General features: G+C 40.4%; 1 protein-coding gene across 2 annotated transcripts in view; it reads right to left on the minus strand.

Annotated features, from left to right (window-relative positions):
* Nucleotides 1–453: 453 nt before the first annotated feature.
* LOC147123401 (sorting nexin-18-like) overlaps nt 454–19,113 on the minus strand; it is a 66,335-nt gene continuing 47,675 nt past the window's right edge. The window contains exons 2-3 of one of the 2 annotated variants that reach the window (XM_085972408.1): nt 7,529–7,614; nt 2,603–2,692 (exon numbers count right to left, since the gene is read on the minus strand). In XM_085972408.1, coding sequence (XP_085828534.1) covers nt 7,568–7,614 — 47 coding nt within the window. In that variant the 3' untranslated portion in view covers nt 2,603–2,692; nt 7,529–7,567. Of the gene's footprint in view, nt 2,693–7,528; nt 7,615–19,113 lie in introns of both variants that reach the window. The other variant, XM_085972399.1, reaches the window with a different exon arrangement.

Raw genomic sequence — 19,113 nt, forward strand, 5'->3', positions numbered from 1 at the left:
TTACATAATTCCTTTAAGATAAAGCAGGAAGAAAAGATTGAATGACAGTTCCAAACTTTGACGGCATTATTCTACAGTTATTACCACAGCAAGTGGATTGAGAAACTCTTGACCATAATCCTATGGGATGAGCAGAATATTTGGTTTCTATATTTAGATTATATGAATGAGGAAGAGTGGAAAAAAAGTTACATATATATGGATTATTTTTCTAGCCAAAAAGGCTTTGTGTATTGGAAAATGGTAATACTGGTAAATTAAGTCAAGACTCCACTCTGAAAGCGTAAATATAGGCCAAATGACCAATTACGCTAAAACTTAAAGCATACAACACAAATGGTATTTGCCAGCTTTTTTTTTTATACAAAGTTTTACAAAAGTATAGTTACATAAGTTTAAAAGCACACCACACAGAATTACAAGTGAATTAAAAAAGGACTAGTCAACTCAGTGTTATGGTCATTTTTTTTTTAATCTACATGTTGCATACAATGACATTCAAATGAAATAGCTTTTTACTCTGTGCTGATGTTTTGTATAAAGAGCACTTTCACAGAAAGTCTGACATTTTGGTGCAAGTCTTGTGGATATGCATTCAGTTATTTTATTACATATATATCCTGGTTATCAAACTGTTGCAGTGAGGAACCATAACTATTTCAGGTAATACAAAAAGCTGTAAACATCTTCATATCCTTGTAGTTTCCCACAAATATCCTCCATAAAGACACTTTTTATGGCTATTTAAGTTATACTGCAGCAAAACACCAGTTACTTTTGCTGACAGGATCAGTACACAATTACATTTTAACCACTAGCAAAAAAATCTTCAATTAGTTTGCCTTTAGTCAATGGCACGTCAATAACTGTACACTAACTAGCAATGCCTGACTAATTTCAGTGGAGCCAATTGCCAAATTAAATTTACATAATTTTAGTTGCATAGTCAAATGTCTTTATGGGTTGTGCAACTGAAATGTGCTGTGTTAAAATGAAATATTTCCACTTCCAGATGAGAGAAATTCTCAAAAAAAAGCCACCACTTCTTTGGTTGTTCTGCTCAGGACTGTTAACAATAGCTCCTTTTGTCAGCTACTGTATTCAAAGGGTTCTCACACAATGGATTGTATCAACTCCCACCAAGCAACACATTAACTGAAATGTGCATGAATAGAGCTAATGTCAGAATACAGCAGCAAAGTGCTCTCTACAGACAAGGCCTTGTAGCATAACCCGGGGTGGGAAAGAAGGGCAGGCAAGGCGGAATGGGTCGATTCCAATGATTTGTCAAATACAGCATTCAAATTTCAGCAGGCAGCATTTATTTAAGACTAGATTTCATTTTGTTTAGTCTATTTTCTTATAAATTAAATCTCATCTTGGAATATGGGAAACAATGCAGGCAAGTGATCTGCATAATTTTCAGTTACTGATACTAATCCAGTGAAATTTTCCTCAATTAAAATTTCTAGGCCAGATATCAAATATTCTGTTAACCCAAGACATGCACAAATTCAAGCTGCTGCTGCTGCAAAAAAAAAAGTTAACTCGTTCCTTCATAAGATTTCACACTTTTTATAAAGTCTTCCCTATCCTTACTTTGACAACTCAGCCAGAGATTTCCACCTAAAGTGGATAAGTTGCTCTCAAACCTATACATGGTTCCTGCCTGCATAAAGGTTGCGTTCAGAAATAAATAGCATCTCCTACTTTCCTGAGAAGATTGTAATTCATTAGTATTTTCTGGATTGTGGCGACACAGAGGCATATAAACTTCCTTCTCTCGTAAGTCAGAGGTCAGAATCATTTTTCTTCACTCCCTGGTGCAATTTCAGCAGAGGAAACTCATGCCATCCCCCACCTTTAACACAAGCTTTCAATAAAACTACAGAAGACAAACAGTGACTCAAAAGGCACATGAGTAACATAGCTGCTCTGGCTGGAATCTGTAAACAAGTCTTTGCATTTAATTTGTTACAATCTATTGGTTTCCTCAGCAGTTAGAACAGGCCATATAGAGAACGCACAGTCAACCCATCCATCCTGCTTTAGGATTACTCAGAGGGTTTTGGGCCTAATGGTATACCCCACATAACTTTGTTACATAAAGCAAAAATGTTAGATAGTATACACAAACTGTGTTTTGCAGAACAAAGTTAGTATGGTAGTGTAAGCATATAGTACATAACATACTTAAATAACCTTCTTCCCAATCCCTCCCCACACAATTTGGAGTAATTTGTCATGTAACTGACTGCATGTTGTTTTTTTTTTAACAAACGATTGTTCAACAGATTTTGATTCTAGGTCACCCAAGCTGGGAGCCCAACATGATCTTTAAACGCCAAGGGTGATTCAAGAATGTTTTGACTGTCTGCTGACCATCTGCATTATTCAGATGTGAAAGGCCACAGTAAAAAGGATCAGACTGACAGAAGTTAAACGCAATCATACTTTTGCAATGCCTCCTCCAACTTCTGAGTCACCTTCTGGTAAAAATGGATCTGCTGCTGAAGAAAATGCTGCATTTGTGTCTTGAAGTCTGACACACGAATATTGTGAAAATGGTGAATCTCTGCCAGTGTGGCAAAAGAAATAGTGTCACAACGTTCACGGACCCCATCTGCCTGAGGCAGCTCCATCTTCCCTTCTTCCACATGTCGTTTACTCTCCTTTACTTTGGTTAGAGCACCTGTTACAAATACAAACCACAGTCAGTCATCTGGGCAAATACAAGAAACAGAGTTTACAAGTGAGATTTTGGAGATTCTAGAAATCCTAAAAGATCATATCTGGATAGGTTATGGGATTCAGCCGGTTGTGACATGCACTAGTCCTTTTTTCTCAAGAAAAGAACAGAAATCTATTTTCCCATTTTGTACTAAATATTTATTCTGGGATCCTGGTTCAGTTGACCAAACTTAAAAAGAAAGAACCAGTTATTCGGAGAACGTAGTTACTCTAAAGGACATCCAGTTTCTATAGGCTCTGTACTCTAGGCCCATGAGATCATTCACTATGAAATACATTTGCAGGGAACAATACACTGAACTGCTGTGAATACTAGCTGTGTGTACAGATTTTTATGCAAGTGTAAATGATTCGATTTAAGATAGTACCCGACAGCTTATTAAAATTGCAGGGGAACCCTAGTGCTATTCATCAAATTCAGAACACTATAAGCATAAAGGAGATGGTTTCCTTTCACCTTCTGAATACTGCTAGCACAATCACAGATGTACAGCAGACTATCAAATGTTGCAATTAAAGCCCCACTGGAATTCTAATTCACACAAGCTTCAAATGATACTAGTTTGCTTAGCTATAAAAATACAACATGAAAGATTGTTTCCATAAGCGATTTCCATTTCAAAAGGAGCTCTGTTTTTATAAAAAAAAACAAATCTGCTCCCTAAATAGAGCGCCACAGAGAAATGACAACATGACACAGGAAACACAATGATTGCAGAGTCCCAAAACCACAAGTCTCTTTACAAAAGTGAGACAGGAAGATAATCTGCAAGTGCAAGCGTCTATTACAATTATGCAGTTACATAGAAGATAGGAGCAGGAGTAGGCCATTCGGCCCTTCGAGCCTGCTCCGCCATTCAACGAGATCATGGCTGATCATCCAAACCCTAGCACCCAGTCCCTACACCGACAGCCATCCCACCCAAGCTCTATCCCCGTAACCCCGCGTATTTAATCCCCCCTAACAATAAGGGTCAATTTTTATCATGGCCAATCAACCTAACCCACACATCTTTGGACTGTGGGAGGAAACCAGAGCACCCGGGGGAAACCCACGCAAACACAGGGAGAATGTGCAATTGTGCTGCCTTCTCCTGGGGTAATCCTTGAATGTAGCAACAAAGCAATTTTCTGAATACCAGTTGTTAAACATCATGTTCAAATGTGATGCCAAAATTAAAGTTGAATTAAAAGTGTGTACAACAATCATACTGTGCTACATCACTTATACAAATGCTTATACAGGAAGACAAACTTGTGTTGTCTAAATGCTATCGTTTTGGGTAGGTTAGATTGAAATGTGAATATTCAATATGAATGAAAATCTAGTTAATGTGGCATTGACCACCCACAACTTAACAGTACCTTCTACATTTTAAAAAAAGTGTTAGTTTGGGTTCTCTGCTGGACGAGTCCTCGTCAATGAAGTGACATTACTCTAGTGATTCAAATGGTCCACAGGAAAGGTCTGACTCAGACTCAATAGGAACATGCCAGATTTCTTTCATTAATGGTGCCACTCTTGAGCGTCACCTCCTCCCACCTTGACTTCACTGGCTTCAGGCTTTAAGTGAGCTACTTGGGGCATCAAGCAAAGTGCAACGGAAAAATTTTGCAGAGGGAAAAAAAACAAGAATTGGAAAATCAGTTATCCCAGACTATTCTTTCCAGAAGCAGGCTAGAGGATAGCATTGGTGGATACTTAGTGGCAGGTTTCAGTCTGTAATCGCAGCTTCAGGTAGCATCAAAGACATGACTTTTCAGGACAACTAGACTCAAATAGGAGATAGACACTTGTTAAAACCTGGCTTATACATCACTTCTCATAAGCTTCAGGTTCAAACTAATGCAATAAGATATGTATAACTTTATTACATGGCAGTAAATGATGCACAAAGAAATATGGCAAGATTTCAAAAAGTAGCAAATATTTCTGATTTCATGCAAAACTGTGATTACAACATACAATGCCAAATTACTTGAAAGGAAAGAGAAAAAGGGGAAAGAGAGAAAAAGGGGAAAGAGAAAAAAAGTATAGAAAAGTGAAAAAGGTACAGGAAACAAAAAGACCAGAGAGAAAAAGGTGTTGTAAAGTGGGTAAATGCATAAGCCAATTTGCACACAGCATGGCCCCACAAACAGCAAGGAGATAAATGACCAGGTAATCTTTGTAGTGGTGTTAGTTGAGGGCTAAATGGTGACCAGGACACTGGGAAATCTTCTTACTCTTCTTCAAAAAGTACCACGGGATCTTTTACATCTACTTGAGGGGGCAGACGGTGTTTAACACCTCATGCAAAAGATAGCACCTCCGACAGGAAGAAAATAATGGTTTTACCATCAATTGTTCTGAGTTTTAAAAACAAAACAGATTCACTTTCTTGCTCACAAGGAGACCTTGAGCAGGGCCTCCCTCCCTCCCACAGCACTCCAGTGATGTCTAACACAAAAAACATCCCAAGGTGGCTCAAATGCAAACCGGCTTTCAGGCAGTTGGGAAAAAAAAGCAGCTACAAAATTGCCCAAACCCAGAAAGCCATGTTACAGGCTGGGAAACATCAAAGTAATTCTCAACAAGACCCTTATTTCCTGCCATCAAAAAGGAGATATTGCTTTGAACAAAAAAAAACTTGTCTTTAACAAAAGTTAGGGTGGACAGAATGTAGGGAATTAAAGTGGACAAAAACTTTAACAATCCTACTAATCAGCCTTGGCTCAAGAGTAGCATTCTTGCCCGAGTCTACATTTCATGGGTTCAAGCCCTACTTCAGTACATTACTGAGGGCACACTGCACTGTCAGAACACGCGTCTTTTGGATGAGACATTACACCAAGTTTTATACCATTATACCATCTGCCTGATGGGCATTAAAGATCTGTTGCGCTATCCAAAAAGAGCTTTCCTGGTATCCTGGCCAACATTTATCCCTTAACCAATACCAGTAAACCAAATTATCTGGTCACTTACGTCATTGTTATTTGTGGGATCTTGTCGTGTGCAAATTATCAGCCACATTTCCCTACATTACAACAGTACCCCTACTTCAAAATACTTAATTGGCTGCAAAACTCTTTGGATGTCCTGAAAAGGTTCTTTCTTTAAATCACATTTAAAATTTGTATAAAATGTCATGGATTTGCTCATGGGGGTGAGGGAGAAGGAACAGAAAAATCAATTGTGACTATCCCCATCACATTAAACTCTGTATTTGACTTTATGATTGAGCAATGGACAGGTGGTTTATACAAAAGATACCATTGAGTGGTCCCAGCTGCAGAATTTACAAGCGCTAGTATGTTACAGCAAGAGTGGCTTATTTTGTGTATACTTCTGATCCTTAATGGTTATGAGTTATATTTTTGGTAAATTTCAAAGTAGTCTTAGTGCAAGTTTAGATAAAGGTTGCAACGTGAGACACAACAATGCAAAGTCCTGAAACTGGACAAAACACCACCACTGACATAGGTCAAGAAAACCAAATATGTTGGAAACTGGTACATAGAAAGAAGTTTTGACACTGACGTAGTGTAGGAATAAACTAGCAGTACAGAATTTCAGTAAAGCCAACAGTGAATGCGTGAATTTTGTGAATTTTTGTGAACTTGAAATTCAAAAAAAAAATCCCCTCTATAAAAATTTAGTTATTATGCTTCCAAACTCAGATTGATTCAGAAAGGGCTTTGAGCTATCCAACACACAAGTGCTTATAAGCCTGTACCATTGGTGACAGTGTTGGAAGCAATTTGAGGTGACAAGTGAAATGCATATGACAACATACTTTTATGTTCTATAAAAGTGCAATTTTTCCTGTGGCATATTTATACCAATAGACAAAATATGCCTCGGGAAAACATATTTGAATCACTGTTTACACGAATATACAAACAAATCTCCCAAATTAAAAAGAGTCAAGATAATGGCCCAGAAATTCGGGTCTCCACGGGCGAGTACGTACGGGGTACTCACCCGTAGGCCCGATGGAAGTGCCGGTTTCCTGCATGCACTGCGCATGCGCGGGAAACCGGTACTTCCGTTCCTCTGAACGAAGAGGTTCAGAGGTTGAACGCGTGCGTGCGGGGAGGCTGCGCATGCGCATCAAACTTAGGTTTTATTTACAGGCTTCTCTGGGAACGTAAGCCTGCAGAATTTAGAAATATAAAAAGCAGGCGTAAGGCCTGCTTTTTACAAGGTAAGTGGTGAATTAATTAAAACATTTTTTCCACAGGTTTATTATTTTTAAATACTTTAAAGCAAGGTAAGTTTATTTTTAGCCCCGTTAGAACATAAAATTCGTTTTTTCAAAAATTTAAATTATTGTTTAAAATAGTTATTTCATGCAATTTATAGTTTATATTTAAAAAATGTGATTTTTAAAAAATTTATTTGGAGGTTTAGTGCTATTTTGGGGCCGTAGTATTTATAAGTCTTGACAGCACTTCCGGTCAGACTTATGAATGGAGCATTCCCTGCTCCGATTGGCTGCCCATGGCCCACGTGATCCCAGGGGACGCATCGAACTAACTGCACCCCTGGGATACGCAAGCACAGCGCGCCGGCAGCTGGACCAGGCCCCGGATTGGAATTCCACAGGGCCCTACAGCTCAACGGCCGGCGTGCAAGGTAAGTGCAGATCGGGGGCTTGCACCCGCGGGAAGCCCCCAACCCGAATTTCTGGGCCATAGTATTTGTTTACTTTCAAGAATATATATGTACAACACACAGATTTTGCACAGAACTGAATAAAAATGAGCAGCTCGAACTTTCAAGGGTACATACCACTCAAATTCAAATTGATTTCCCCAGTTCTCAAGTACACTACAGTGGAACTTCCATTATCTGCCATGATGAAGACAGCACAATTTCTGGTGGATAATGATAATTGGAAATAAAATTGAGAACACCCAAATTTTTGTCTTAACACAGCAACACCTTAGTTATGGGAATGAAAAAGAGCACAATATAAACAAAAGAAAAATAATGTAATTTAATTCACCAGGAGATGAAACACGAAGGAGCTGTGTGATGAGGCAATGTCTCATATAGGGCTTTGACCCGAGAAAATTCCAGTGGATAATGAGATTGGCAGATAATAGACATTCCACTGTAAATGACACTCTAAGCTCAGGCAAGGCCAGCAGTTTTGACTAGCTAGAAAATTTGACTCAAAGCCTGTTCACTAGTCATAGGGCTGAACAGTTAATAAGCACATCTCAGGCTGAAGAGGTGGAGTACTAATTTTTTTCTTAATTTTTATGAAATGACCCAAGCAAAGATGAAGCATGAGCCACAGTGAAGTTTGTATTCATCAAAAATCTCAGACTGATAAACTTATAACATTTCATGATATAATTCCCCAAATAAAGACTTTTCTCCAATTGTATATTACAATTCAGAAACTCTGCAGTACATTGTGGTCAGACAGGCTGCCTTCAAAAAGGACTATTACACTGAACATATAGTTCACAACTAATCAAGAAATCAGGCTTCATTTACGACACAGTACTGATTGCATCAAACTCATTTATCTGCATTTGTAGTAGAGAAAGGCACCTGAAGGATCTGAGCAACAGCTTCTACAGGATGTGATGAAAATACACTGCTATCATGCTATACAATCAATATTTCGACTTTATGTAGCTTGTTGCAAGAAACTGAGAAAATAGGTTTCAGGATTGTTAAATATGCTACGTCCACTTTTTAAAAAGTTCAATGAGCTAAATCAGTACTAATCATTTTCCACAACAGCAGTTACCTGTGGGAGTGGAAATGGTCACCTATTCCCAATTTTGCAGTTTAAAAAAATAAAAAGGTAATGATCAAGGCCCCAAAATCATAACCCTCCACCACATCAGGATATGTACTCACCAGCAAAGGCGAGAAAGCAATTGCATTTTAAAGCCAAAGCTGCACCTAGCCCAGAATTCATTATGTGCTACATGTGTTTCTCCTTTGTCTGCCAGCACTAATTCAAATTTCAGGTACAAAGAAGATAAATACTTGTGGCAAATTTTAAATAGGTCCATTATTAGCAGCAGTAAATGCCAAAAGTGACCACTATATGCTGCCAATGATTCCCATCATTCACCAAAAGGAGCAGCCAGCCCTAAGAAAGAACCAGATACATAAAAGATACACAAGCATTAATTGCAAGCTGACAGTTTTCAGTTGGGCACTAGAAGTAGCCTCACCCAGCCAAACAAGAAGTGCAATTTTCAAGCCCACTCAAGAGTTTGTGATAATTAAAATGTGTAATTTACAAACATAGCTTACGCTGTGATCTGTTGACCCCTTAATGAAGATTATCAGGGCAATGCCAGCTGAGGATCTCTGGGATGGAGAGTCCCACAACCACCATTAGAGAAGTACTCTTTCAGATCAAACAGATCTAAAGTGCATTTCCAGCATTTAATGATTTTATTTCAGTTAACCTGATATTATAAAGAGCTCTTTTTCACTTTACTTCACAGACTGCATCTCAAATATTTTTTTTGAATGTAAAATGTTCAGAAAACATTACATCAACCCAAAACATCGTAGTACTGTATATAGGGATAATCCAGTTATCTGAATTGCTTGCAGCTTAGATTCTGTCTAAGTGTTTAAAAACATTTTTATAAAAAAAGATGCCGGATACAAATTTGTACTTTTCAATTCTTTAACCAACTTTATTTTTGACTGATAGCTTGAAAGCCAACTTCAATTTGAATTTGTCAGTTAGGGTGCATTTTACTAGACGATTAGTGGATAGCTGAATTTGCATTATTACTGCCCATTTTACACTGCCTCCATCAGAGCTGGAGAGAGAGGTCATGCTGGAGCTCGCAGCTTGGGTTTCCAGCTAAACAAGGCTATTACACTATATGAGCACAGCTGGAAGCAAACCTGGTCTCCCTTCATAAACTGCTCTGTAAACAATTCCAGCTCTTATCTCACTGACACCATAGACCTATTATGGGGAAAGGGAAGTCAGTTTCAGCAATATAAATGCAGTGTCAATTCCACGTTGGTTGAAAGTGGGGCTCCATAGGAAATGGACCTTGAATTTCCTCCGTATTTGCGCCCAGAGACACGTACAACAGTGGCGAAAATCAATTATGCGGCCTAAATGATTGTGGAATTTTGGCGTAAGTGCACAAGTACAATACGCTCAAATCTCTGCTGTCTTTTATGGCCATTTATCGATCCCTCTATGTCCATAAAACTGGCCCCACCCAAGTTCCAGAGCCTCATATATAGGAGATTCGTGCAACTTTGCTTGCTCAATGGGTTTCTTAAAATTACGACCAGATTTTCAGGCACAGCAAGAAACAGTCAGTCATTTTTCTGGTGTTTTATTGCAATTATTTGAGTTTAAAAAGAATTAATCCTCAGAGACCCGAGTATTTGCTGTTTCTTTTAATGAATTATTACGGCATTATTATAAGTCACGTTAAAAATGGAAAAGCTTCGTGCACAAATGATGGTTGAATGAGTTATAACTTCAATTTTCATACTTCAAAGAAGAAAAATGTGTGAGTACAGTACTGTATTTTCCTTGTTTATGATGAGTTACGCCCATTTACTGTTCAGGAGTATTCCCATAAAATTTGAGTGTGACTTGACATTGGCAGGAATGGGTGCATTTTCGGGTCTAACTTGCACCCACGGAGAAAATTCCAGGCTGTGGAGTCCAGTACGCTGGAAACCGGCTCCCCAAACAATGTAAAAGCAGGGGGAGTGCGGCAGAGAGTTTGCTCTCCCGAAACCAGATGCCATACAACAGTGAAGGTAAAAACATTGTCAATACCAAGAATCATGATGGAAGAGAGGGGAAAACTGGATACCTACTAAAATAGAAAAACACAATAAATGGGGTGAACCTATAGTGCAATTATATACCAATTGTCAGATTTCTTGCTCCTACAAGTGCTAATCTGACTATTGAATAGTTTTCTTTTACCTCCTGTTTCTATAGCATTTGATAGAACATCTTGAGTAAAAAATGTTGCCCAGAAATAGGTTTAGTTATTATCTGCAGTCATTATATGGCAATGGACAGCAAAGTGAAGGATCATTTGACTGGGCACAATGAGGGCCACTGGCTTACGGTGACTTGAAAAGGTCAAAATTTGTTTTCAGTACACGGGATTCCTTCGTTTTTAAACCATTTTTAGGGATGGCATTTCACGATTCCTTTTGTTCACAATTAGGGTCATTGGTTTATGGCGAATAAGTCAATTCTGTTATTACAAGGGGAGTCTGAGGAAATTTAAATCAACAATTGTGCCATGTTTCCAAGAAAACTGCAAATCAGTGGTCTTGACTAAAACATCAATTGTTTGCATGATAAAAAAGTAACTCAAACGAAATCAGTCAGGTCATATTATCCACCACCTGAATGAACCATTTGGAAACATGTGCCACCTAGATTAGTTACCACAAGCCCATTTTCATAAATATTTACATATGTAAATAAGGAGTTATTTTCAATTTGAATGTGCCAATTTGCTTATTCACTTAATTGCAACATAAACCTGTTTATTTGCATTTGACGTGATCTCATCAAAGTATGAATTAGTGTGCCTTTTGAAAAATTAGAAGTGTGTGTGAAATCAAAGAAACATAGAAAACATAGAAGATAGGAGGAGTAGGCCATTCGGCCCCTCGAGACTGCACCGCCATTTAATGAGATCATGGCTATTCATCCAAATTCAGTACCCTGTCCCTATTTTTTCCCCATATGCCTTGATCCCTTTAGCCTTAAGAAATATATCTAACTCCTTCTTGAATATATTTAATGAATTGGCCTCAACTGCCTTGCGTGGTAGAGAATTCCACAGGTTCACCACTCTCTGGGTGAAGAAATTCCTCCTCATCTCAGTCCTAAATGGCTTACCCCTTATCCTTAGACTGTGACCCCTGGTTCTGGACTCCCCCGCCATCGGGAACATCCTTCCTGCATCGAGTCTGTCTAGTCCTGTTACAATTTTATAAGTTTCAATGCAGTCCCCTCTCTTTGATCTAAACTCTAGCGAATAAAAGCCCAATCGACCCAATCTCACTTCATACGTCATTCTTGCCATCCCAGGTATCAGTCTCGTGAATCTTCGCTGCACTCCCTCCATGGCAAGAACGTCCTTCCTCAGATAAGGTAACCAAAACTGCACACAATACTCAAGGTGTGGTCTCACCAAGGCCCTGTACAACTAAACATAGAAACATAGAAGATAGGAGCAGGAGTAGGCCATTCGGCCCCTCGAGTCTGCTCCGCCATTTAATGCGATCATGGCTGATCATCCAAATTCAGTACCCGGTCCCCGCTTTCTCCCCATACCCCTTGATCCCTTTAGCCTTAAGAAATATATCCAACTCCTTCTTGAATATATTTAATGAATTGGCCTCTACTGCCTTCTGTGGTAGAGAATTCCACAGGTTCACCACTGCAGCAAGACATCCTTGCTCCTGTACTCGAATCCTCTCGCTATGAAGGCCAACATACCATTTGCCGCCTTAACCGCCTGCTGCACCTGGATGCTTACTTTCAGCGAATGGTGCACAAGGACACCCAGGTCTCGTTGCACTTCCCCTTTTCCCAATCTATTGCCGTTCAGATAATAATCTGTCTTCCTGTTTTTGCCACCAAAGTGGATAACCTCACATTTATCCACATTATACTGCATCTGCCCAATCACCCAACCTGTCCAAATCATACTGGAGTTTCTCTGCATCCTCCTTACAGCGCACACGTCCACCCAGCTTTGTGTCATCTGCAAACTTGAAGATATTACATCCAGTTCCCTCGTCTAGATCATTAATATATATTGTGAATAGCTGGGGTCCTAGCACCGATCCCTGCAGTACCCCACTAGTCACTGCCTGCCACTCAGAAAAGGACCCGTTTATTCCTTCTCTTTGCTTCCCGTCTGCCAACCAGTTCTCTATCCAAGTCAGTACCTTACCCCCCAAATCCCAAGTGCTTTAACTTTGCACGTTAATCTCTTATGCGGGACCTTATCGAAAACTTTCTGAAAGTCCAAATACACATCCACTGGTTCTTCCTCATCTATTCTACCAGTTACAGCCTCAAAAAATTACAGTAGATTAGTCAAGCATGATTTACCTTTTGCAAATCCATGTTGACTTTGTCCGATCCTGACACTGTTTTCCAAGTGCTCTGCTATTACATCTTTTATAAAGGACTCCAGCATTTTCCCCACTACCGATGTCAGGCTTACCAGTCTATAATTCCCCATTTTCTCTCTACCACCTTTTTTAAATAGTGGGGTTACATTAGCTATCCTCCAATCCATGGGAACTGTTCGAGTCTATCGAATTTTGGAAGATGACCAGCAATGCATCTACTATTTCTAGGGCCACTTCTTTAAGTACCTGGGGATTTATCGGCCTTCAATCCCGTCAATTTCCACGACACCATTTCCCTACAAATATTGATTTCATTCAGTTCCTCCCTCTCATTAGACCCTATGTTTCCCAACACCTTTGGGAGGTTATTTATGTCCTCTTTTGTGAAGACAGAACCAAAGTATGTATTTAATTGGTCTACCATTTCTTTGTTCCCCATTATAAATTATCCTGATTCTGACTGCAAGGGACCTACGCTTGACTTCACCAATCTTTTTCTCTTCACATATCTATAGAAGCTTTGAGTCAGTTTTTATGTTCCCTGCAAGCTTAAACTCGTTTTCCCCCTCTTAATTAAACCCTTTGTCCTCCTTTGCTGAATCCTAATCTGCCTCCAATCCTCAGGGTTGCTGCTTTTTCTGGCCAATTTATATATCCTCTCCTTGCTATTCCTAATTTCCCTCGTTAGCCACGGTTGAGTCACCTTTTTTGTTTTATTTTTATGCCAAACAGGGATGAACAAATTCTGTAGTTCATCCATGCGATCTTTAAATGTTTGCCATCGCCTATCCACTGTCAACCCTTTAAGTAACGTTTCCCAATCCATCCTAGCCAACTCGCGCCTCATACCATCGTAGTTTCCTTTATTTAAATTCAGGACCCTAGTCTCAGTCAACTACTTCACTCTCCACCTTAATGAAGAATTCTATCATATTATGATCGCTCCTCCCCAAGGGGCCTCGCACAAGATTGCTAATTAATCCTTTCTCATTAAATAATACCCAGTCTAAGATGGCTTGATCTCTGGTTGATTCCTCGACATATTGGTCCAGGAAACCATCTTGTATACACTCCAGGAATTCCTCCTCCACAGTATTGTTATTAATTTGGTTAGCCCAATCTAGATGTAGATTAAAGTCACCCATGATAACTGCTGTGCCCTTATTGCACGCGTCTCTAATTTCCCATTTAATACCATCCCCAACCTCAGCATTACTGTTTGGGGGTCTGTATACAACTCCCACTAATGTTTTCTGCCCCTTGGTATTTCTCACCTCTACCCATACAGATTCCACATCATCAGAGCTAATATCCTTCCTTACTATTGTGTTAATCTCCTCTTTAACCAGCAATGTTACCCACCTCCTTTTCGCCGGTCTTTCCTGAATATTGAATACCCCTGGATGTTGAATTCCCAACCTTGGTCACCCTGGAGCCATGTCTCCGTAATCCCAATTATATCATATCCGTTTACATCTATTTGTGCTGCTAATTCATCCACCTTATTACGAATGCTCCTCGCATTAAGACACAAAGCCTTCAGGCTTGTTTTTTTTTTATATAAAAACACTCGGACCTTTTAGAATTATTATTTACTGTGGCCATGTTTGATTTACACCCTCGATTTCTCTGACTGCCACTTTTGCTTTTCTCTCCTTGCTTCCCTTTCCTCTGTCTCCCTGCATGGGTTCCCAACCCCCTGCTATTTTAGTTTAAACCCTCCCCAACAGCACTAGCAAATACTTCCCCTAGGACATCAGTCCCGGTCCTGCCCAGGTGCAAACCATCCAGTTTGTACTGGTCCCACCTCCCCCAGAACCGGTTCCAATGTCCCAGGAATTTGAATCCCTCCCCCTTGCACCATTCCTCTAGCCACGTATTCATCTGAAATATCCTTCTATTTCTACTCTGACTAGCACGTGGCACTGGTAACAATCCTGAGATTACTACGTTTGAGGTCCTATTTTTTTAAATTTACCTCCTAACTCCCTATATTCAGCTTTCCGGACCTCATCCTAGTTTTTACCTATCGTTGGTACCTATATGCACCACGACAACTGGCTGTTCACCCTCCCCCTCCAGAATGCCCTGCAGCCCCTCCGAGACATCCTTGACCCTCGCACCAGGGAGGCAACATACCATCCTGGAGTCTCGTTTGCAGCCGCAGAAACGCCTATCTATTCCCCTTACAATAGAATCCCCTATCACTATATTTCTCCCACTCTTTTTCCTCCCGTCCTGTGCAGCAGAACCACCCATGGTGCCAGGGAGTTGGCTGCTGCTGCCTTTCCCCAATAAGCCATCTCCCTCAACAATATCCAAAGCAGTATATCTGTTTGAGAGGGGGATGGCCACAGGGGACCCCTGCACTACCTGCCTGCGCCTACTACTCTGCCTGGTGGCCAACCATTCCCTTCCTGCCTGTGCAGCCTTTACCTGCGGTGTGACCACGACGTCCTCAGCATCGTGAATGCGCTAGTATTTATCCATGCGCAACTCCAGCGCCACAATGCGGTCTGCCAGTAGCTGCAGCTGGATACACTTCCCGCATACATGGTCGTCAGGGACACAGGAAGTGTCCCTGCTTTCCCACATAGTGCAGGAGGAGCATGCCAGGGGGCCGAGCTGTGCTGCCATGACTTACCCTTTAATTAATTTAAATTAAATGAAATCAATACTACTAATTACACTACAATTAAATGATATACTCAAGGGCCCTTTGTTTACTAGCACTCCCCACTACACAACAGAGACCTTAGAAACTATAACCACAAAAATTAAGACCTTCTAAACTTTATAAACTATTAACCTTAACTGTCAAACTATAGAGTAGTATACTCACCTAGGCGTACTCGCCCAATCAGCTGCTTCCTCTTGCCTGCGTCACTTTTTGAATCGTGACGTGGCTCTGGAAGGCTGCGAGATTGACCGGCCTTTGAAAAATAGCCCGCGAAAGTGAGTTTAAATACTCACTGTACTCTCCTGCTGCATCATGTGCAGCATTAATGTCCAGTTCATTGAGGCTTCATAACATGATCGAGGCTCAGGTCATGCTATTGTATGACTAGATATTGGGCACTAAAGGTAGACTCTTGATTGTAAGGGGCATGGGATCTATTTATGGGGGTCACCAGAGACACTGAACCTCAGAATAACTAGAGATCTGAAATTTGTGACTTACTAGAAGTACATAAATTAATAACTAAACCAATCTTTAAAATTTATATTTTCTAGGCATAGACTCCCTCTCTCATTGGTCCCCAGTTATTTTGTCCCCTTTTTGTTTTGAAGGTCAGACTTGCTGAGTCCAGTCAGATAGCTTGTTTGTGGCTATTCTCTGAAAGGAATGAGACACTTCCATTTCTCACCTTTCGCTGCAGAGAAGTGCGTGGTCTCCACAGCAGTGGTGCAGTTGAGATCAGAAACTCAACAGAGTAGATCAGAAGTTGTGCCCCATCACTGCAACTGTAGTTGAAGTGTTGTTAAAATCATGTCATTCTCACACATCAACTGCAGCCGTCCAACATATTTAAACATCACGACAGCCTTCACAGAGATGTCACCTCAGATTCACTTCAGGGCCAACAATGGTTAAATGTGGCTTTTACGTACAGAATCAAAGTAAAGTCAGCAAATTGCAGCTTTTACTGTTACCAATGCAGCACGCACAAACTGCAACACAATAAGGAAACACCACAAGCTGTCAAAGTAAAGCCTTCCAAGGGTTCAAATTAATTAGGTGCACATGAACTGCTTGATCATGTAAATGACAGGCTTGACGAACTTTGGAACAAGACCATTAGTTTTCTTTTCAGTTGTAAAGTTGACAAACATTTCCCCACTATGGCTAGTTGCTTTTACATTATTACGATAGCAAAATACTGCAGATGCTGGAAATCCAAAATAACAGAAAATGCTGGAAAAACTCAGCAGGCCAGGCAACATCCGTGGAGAGAAATTATAGTTGACGTTTCGGGTGAACCCTTTTTCAAAACTGGAAAGGAAATGAAATAGATCGAAGGCAGGGCTGCGATAGAACAAAAGAAGTAAAGAGACATTAAGAGGTATTCAAAACCAGACGAGATGGTAATAGGACAGTGGAGACAAAAGACAGCTCAGATTAGGTGTGAAGTGTACTGGCAGGATGAGAGACAGCTGCCATGTGGGAGAGAGAAAGAGGGGGGGGGGGGGGGGGGGGTGGTAAAACCCAAAACATTATTGCTGATTTAGTTTGATTTCCAGGAGACTGGTGCCCAATAGCAGAAGTATAAACCCAGATTCTTTGTGCATCTACAATTCCGCACCAGGAAAAGCTGACCTCAATGCCATCAACCTCCCCAACTACCACCTCAGGTGAAGCTTACATTTACAAAACTTGGGATACTGTTTAGCCCTAATATCAGTTTCCTGCCACAAGACCACTTTGTCACCTTAGTAACATTAACTACCCTACTTCTATCACTCCATCTCTGCAACTGAAACCCCTAGTCATAGTTTAGTTATCTCAACGTGGTTGCAAAGTGACATAAGAACATAAGAAATAGGAGCAGGAGTAGGCCAGTCGGCCCCTGGAGCCTGCTCTGCCATTCAATAAAATCATGGCTGATCTGATCTTGGCGCCAACACCACTTTCACGCCCATACCCCATAACCCTCGACTCCCCTGTAGCTCAAATATATGTCTATCGCTGCCTTAAATATATTCAATGACTCCGCCTCCACAGCTCTCTGGGGTAGAGAATTCCAAAGATTCAGGACCCTCAGAAAAGAAATTCCTCATCTCCATTTTAAATGGGCGACCCCGTATCCTGAAACTATGCCCCCTAGTTCTAGATTCCCCCACGAGGGGAAGCATCCTCTCTGCATTTACCCGGTCAAGCCCCCTCAGAATCTTACATGTTTCAATAAAATCACCTCTCATCTTCTAAACTCCAATGAGTATAGGCCCAACCTGCTCAACCTTTCTTCATAAGACAACCCCTTCATCTCAGGAATTAACTTAGTGAACCTTCTCTGAACTGCCACCAAAACTGCACGTAGTACTCCAGGTGTGATCTCACCAGCGCCCTGTACAATTGTAGCAAGACTTCCCTACTTTTATACTCCATCCCCCTTGCAATAAAGGCCAACATTTCAGGGGTGGATGGGCGGCGCGGACATGATGGGCCGAAGGGCCTCTTTCTGTGCTGTAAAACTCTATGACTCTATGACTCTAACATTCCATTGCCTTCCTAATTACTTGCTGTACCTGCATGCTAACTTTTTTGCGTTTCATGTACGAGGGCTCCCCCAGATTCCTCTGTTCCACAGCATTTTGTAGTCTTTCTCCATTTAAATATTAGCTTTTTTATTTTTCCTACCAAAGTGGATAACCTCACATTTTCCCACATTATACTCCATCTGCCAAATTTTTGCCCACTCAGTTATCTATATCCTTTTGCAGACTCTGTGTCCTCCTCACAACTTGCTTTCCCACCGATCTTTGTATCATCAGCAAATTTGGCTACAGTACACAGACCAAGGTTGGGAACTAAATATTACAGGATACCTAACTTTTAGAAGAGATAGGCAAAATGGAAAAGCAGGAGGGGTAGCCTTGATAATAAAGGATGGGACAAAGACAGTAGAGAGAAAGGAACTTAGCTCCAAAAATCAAGTAGAATCAGTTTGGGTGGAGCCACGAAACAGCAAGGGGCAAAAAATATTGGTGGGAGTTGTTTATAGGTGCCCTACATTACGACGACTGTTGGGAGAGAGTATAAATCACAAAATTAGAGGCACATGTAACAAGGGTAATACAGTAATCATGGGGGACTTTAATCTACATATTGACTGGGCAAACCAAATTTGCAGTAATAGTGTGGAGGACAAATTCATGGAATGTATACAATTAGTTTTCTAGATCAGTATGTTGAGGAACCAACTAGGGAACAGGCTATTTTAGATCTAGTATTGTGCAATGAGAAAGGGTTAATTAATAATCTTATAGTAAAGGGGCCTTTAGGGAAGAGTGACCATAATATGATAGAATTTTATATTGAGTTTGAAAGTGATTTCGTTAAATCCAAAACTAGCGTCTTAAATCTAAACAAAGCAAACTACGTAAGTATGAGGGGCGAGTTGGCTAAGGTAGATTGGGAAACTACATTAAATGGTATGATGGTAGACAATCAATTGCTAGCATTTAAAGAATTAATACATCATTTACAACAAATATACATTCCTTTAAGGCACAAAAAC

The sequence above is a fragment of the Somniosus microcephalus genome, chromosome 2, assembly GCF_052327205.1.
Source record: "Somniosus microcephalus isolate GS21.2 chromosome 2, FLI_Smic_1.0, whole genome shotgun sequence".
Classification (NCBI taxonomy): domain Eukaryota; kingdom Metazoa; phylum Chordata; class Chondrichthyes; order Squaliformes; family Somniosidae; genus Somniosus; species Somniosus microcephalus.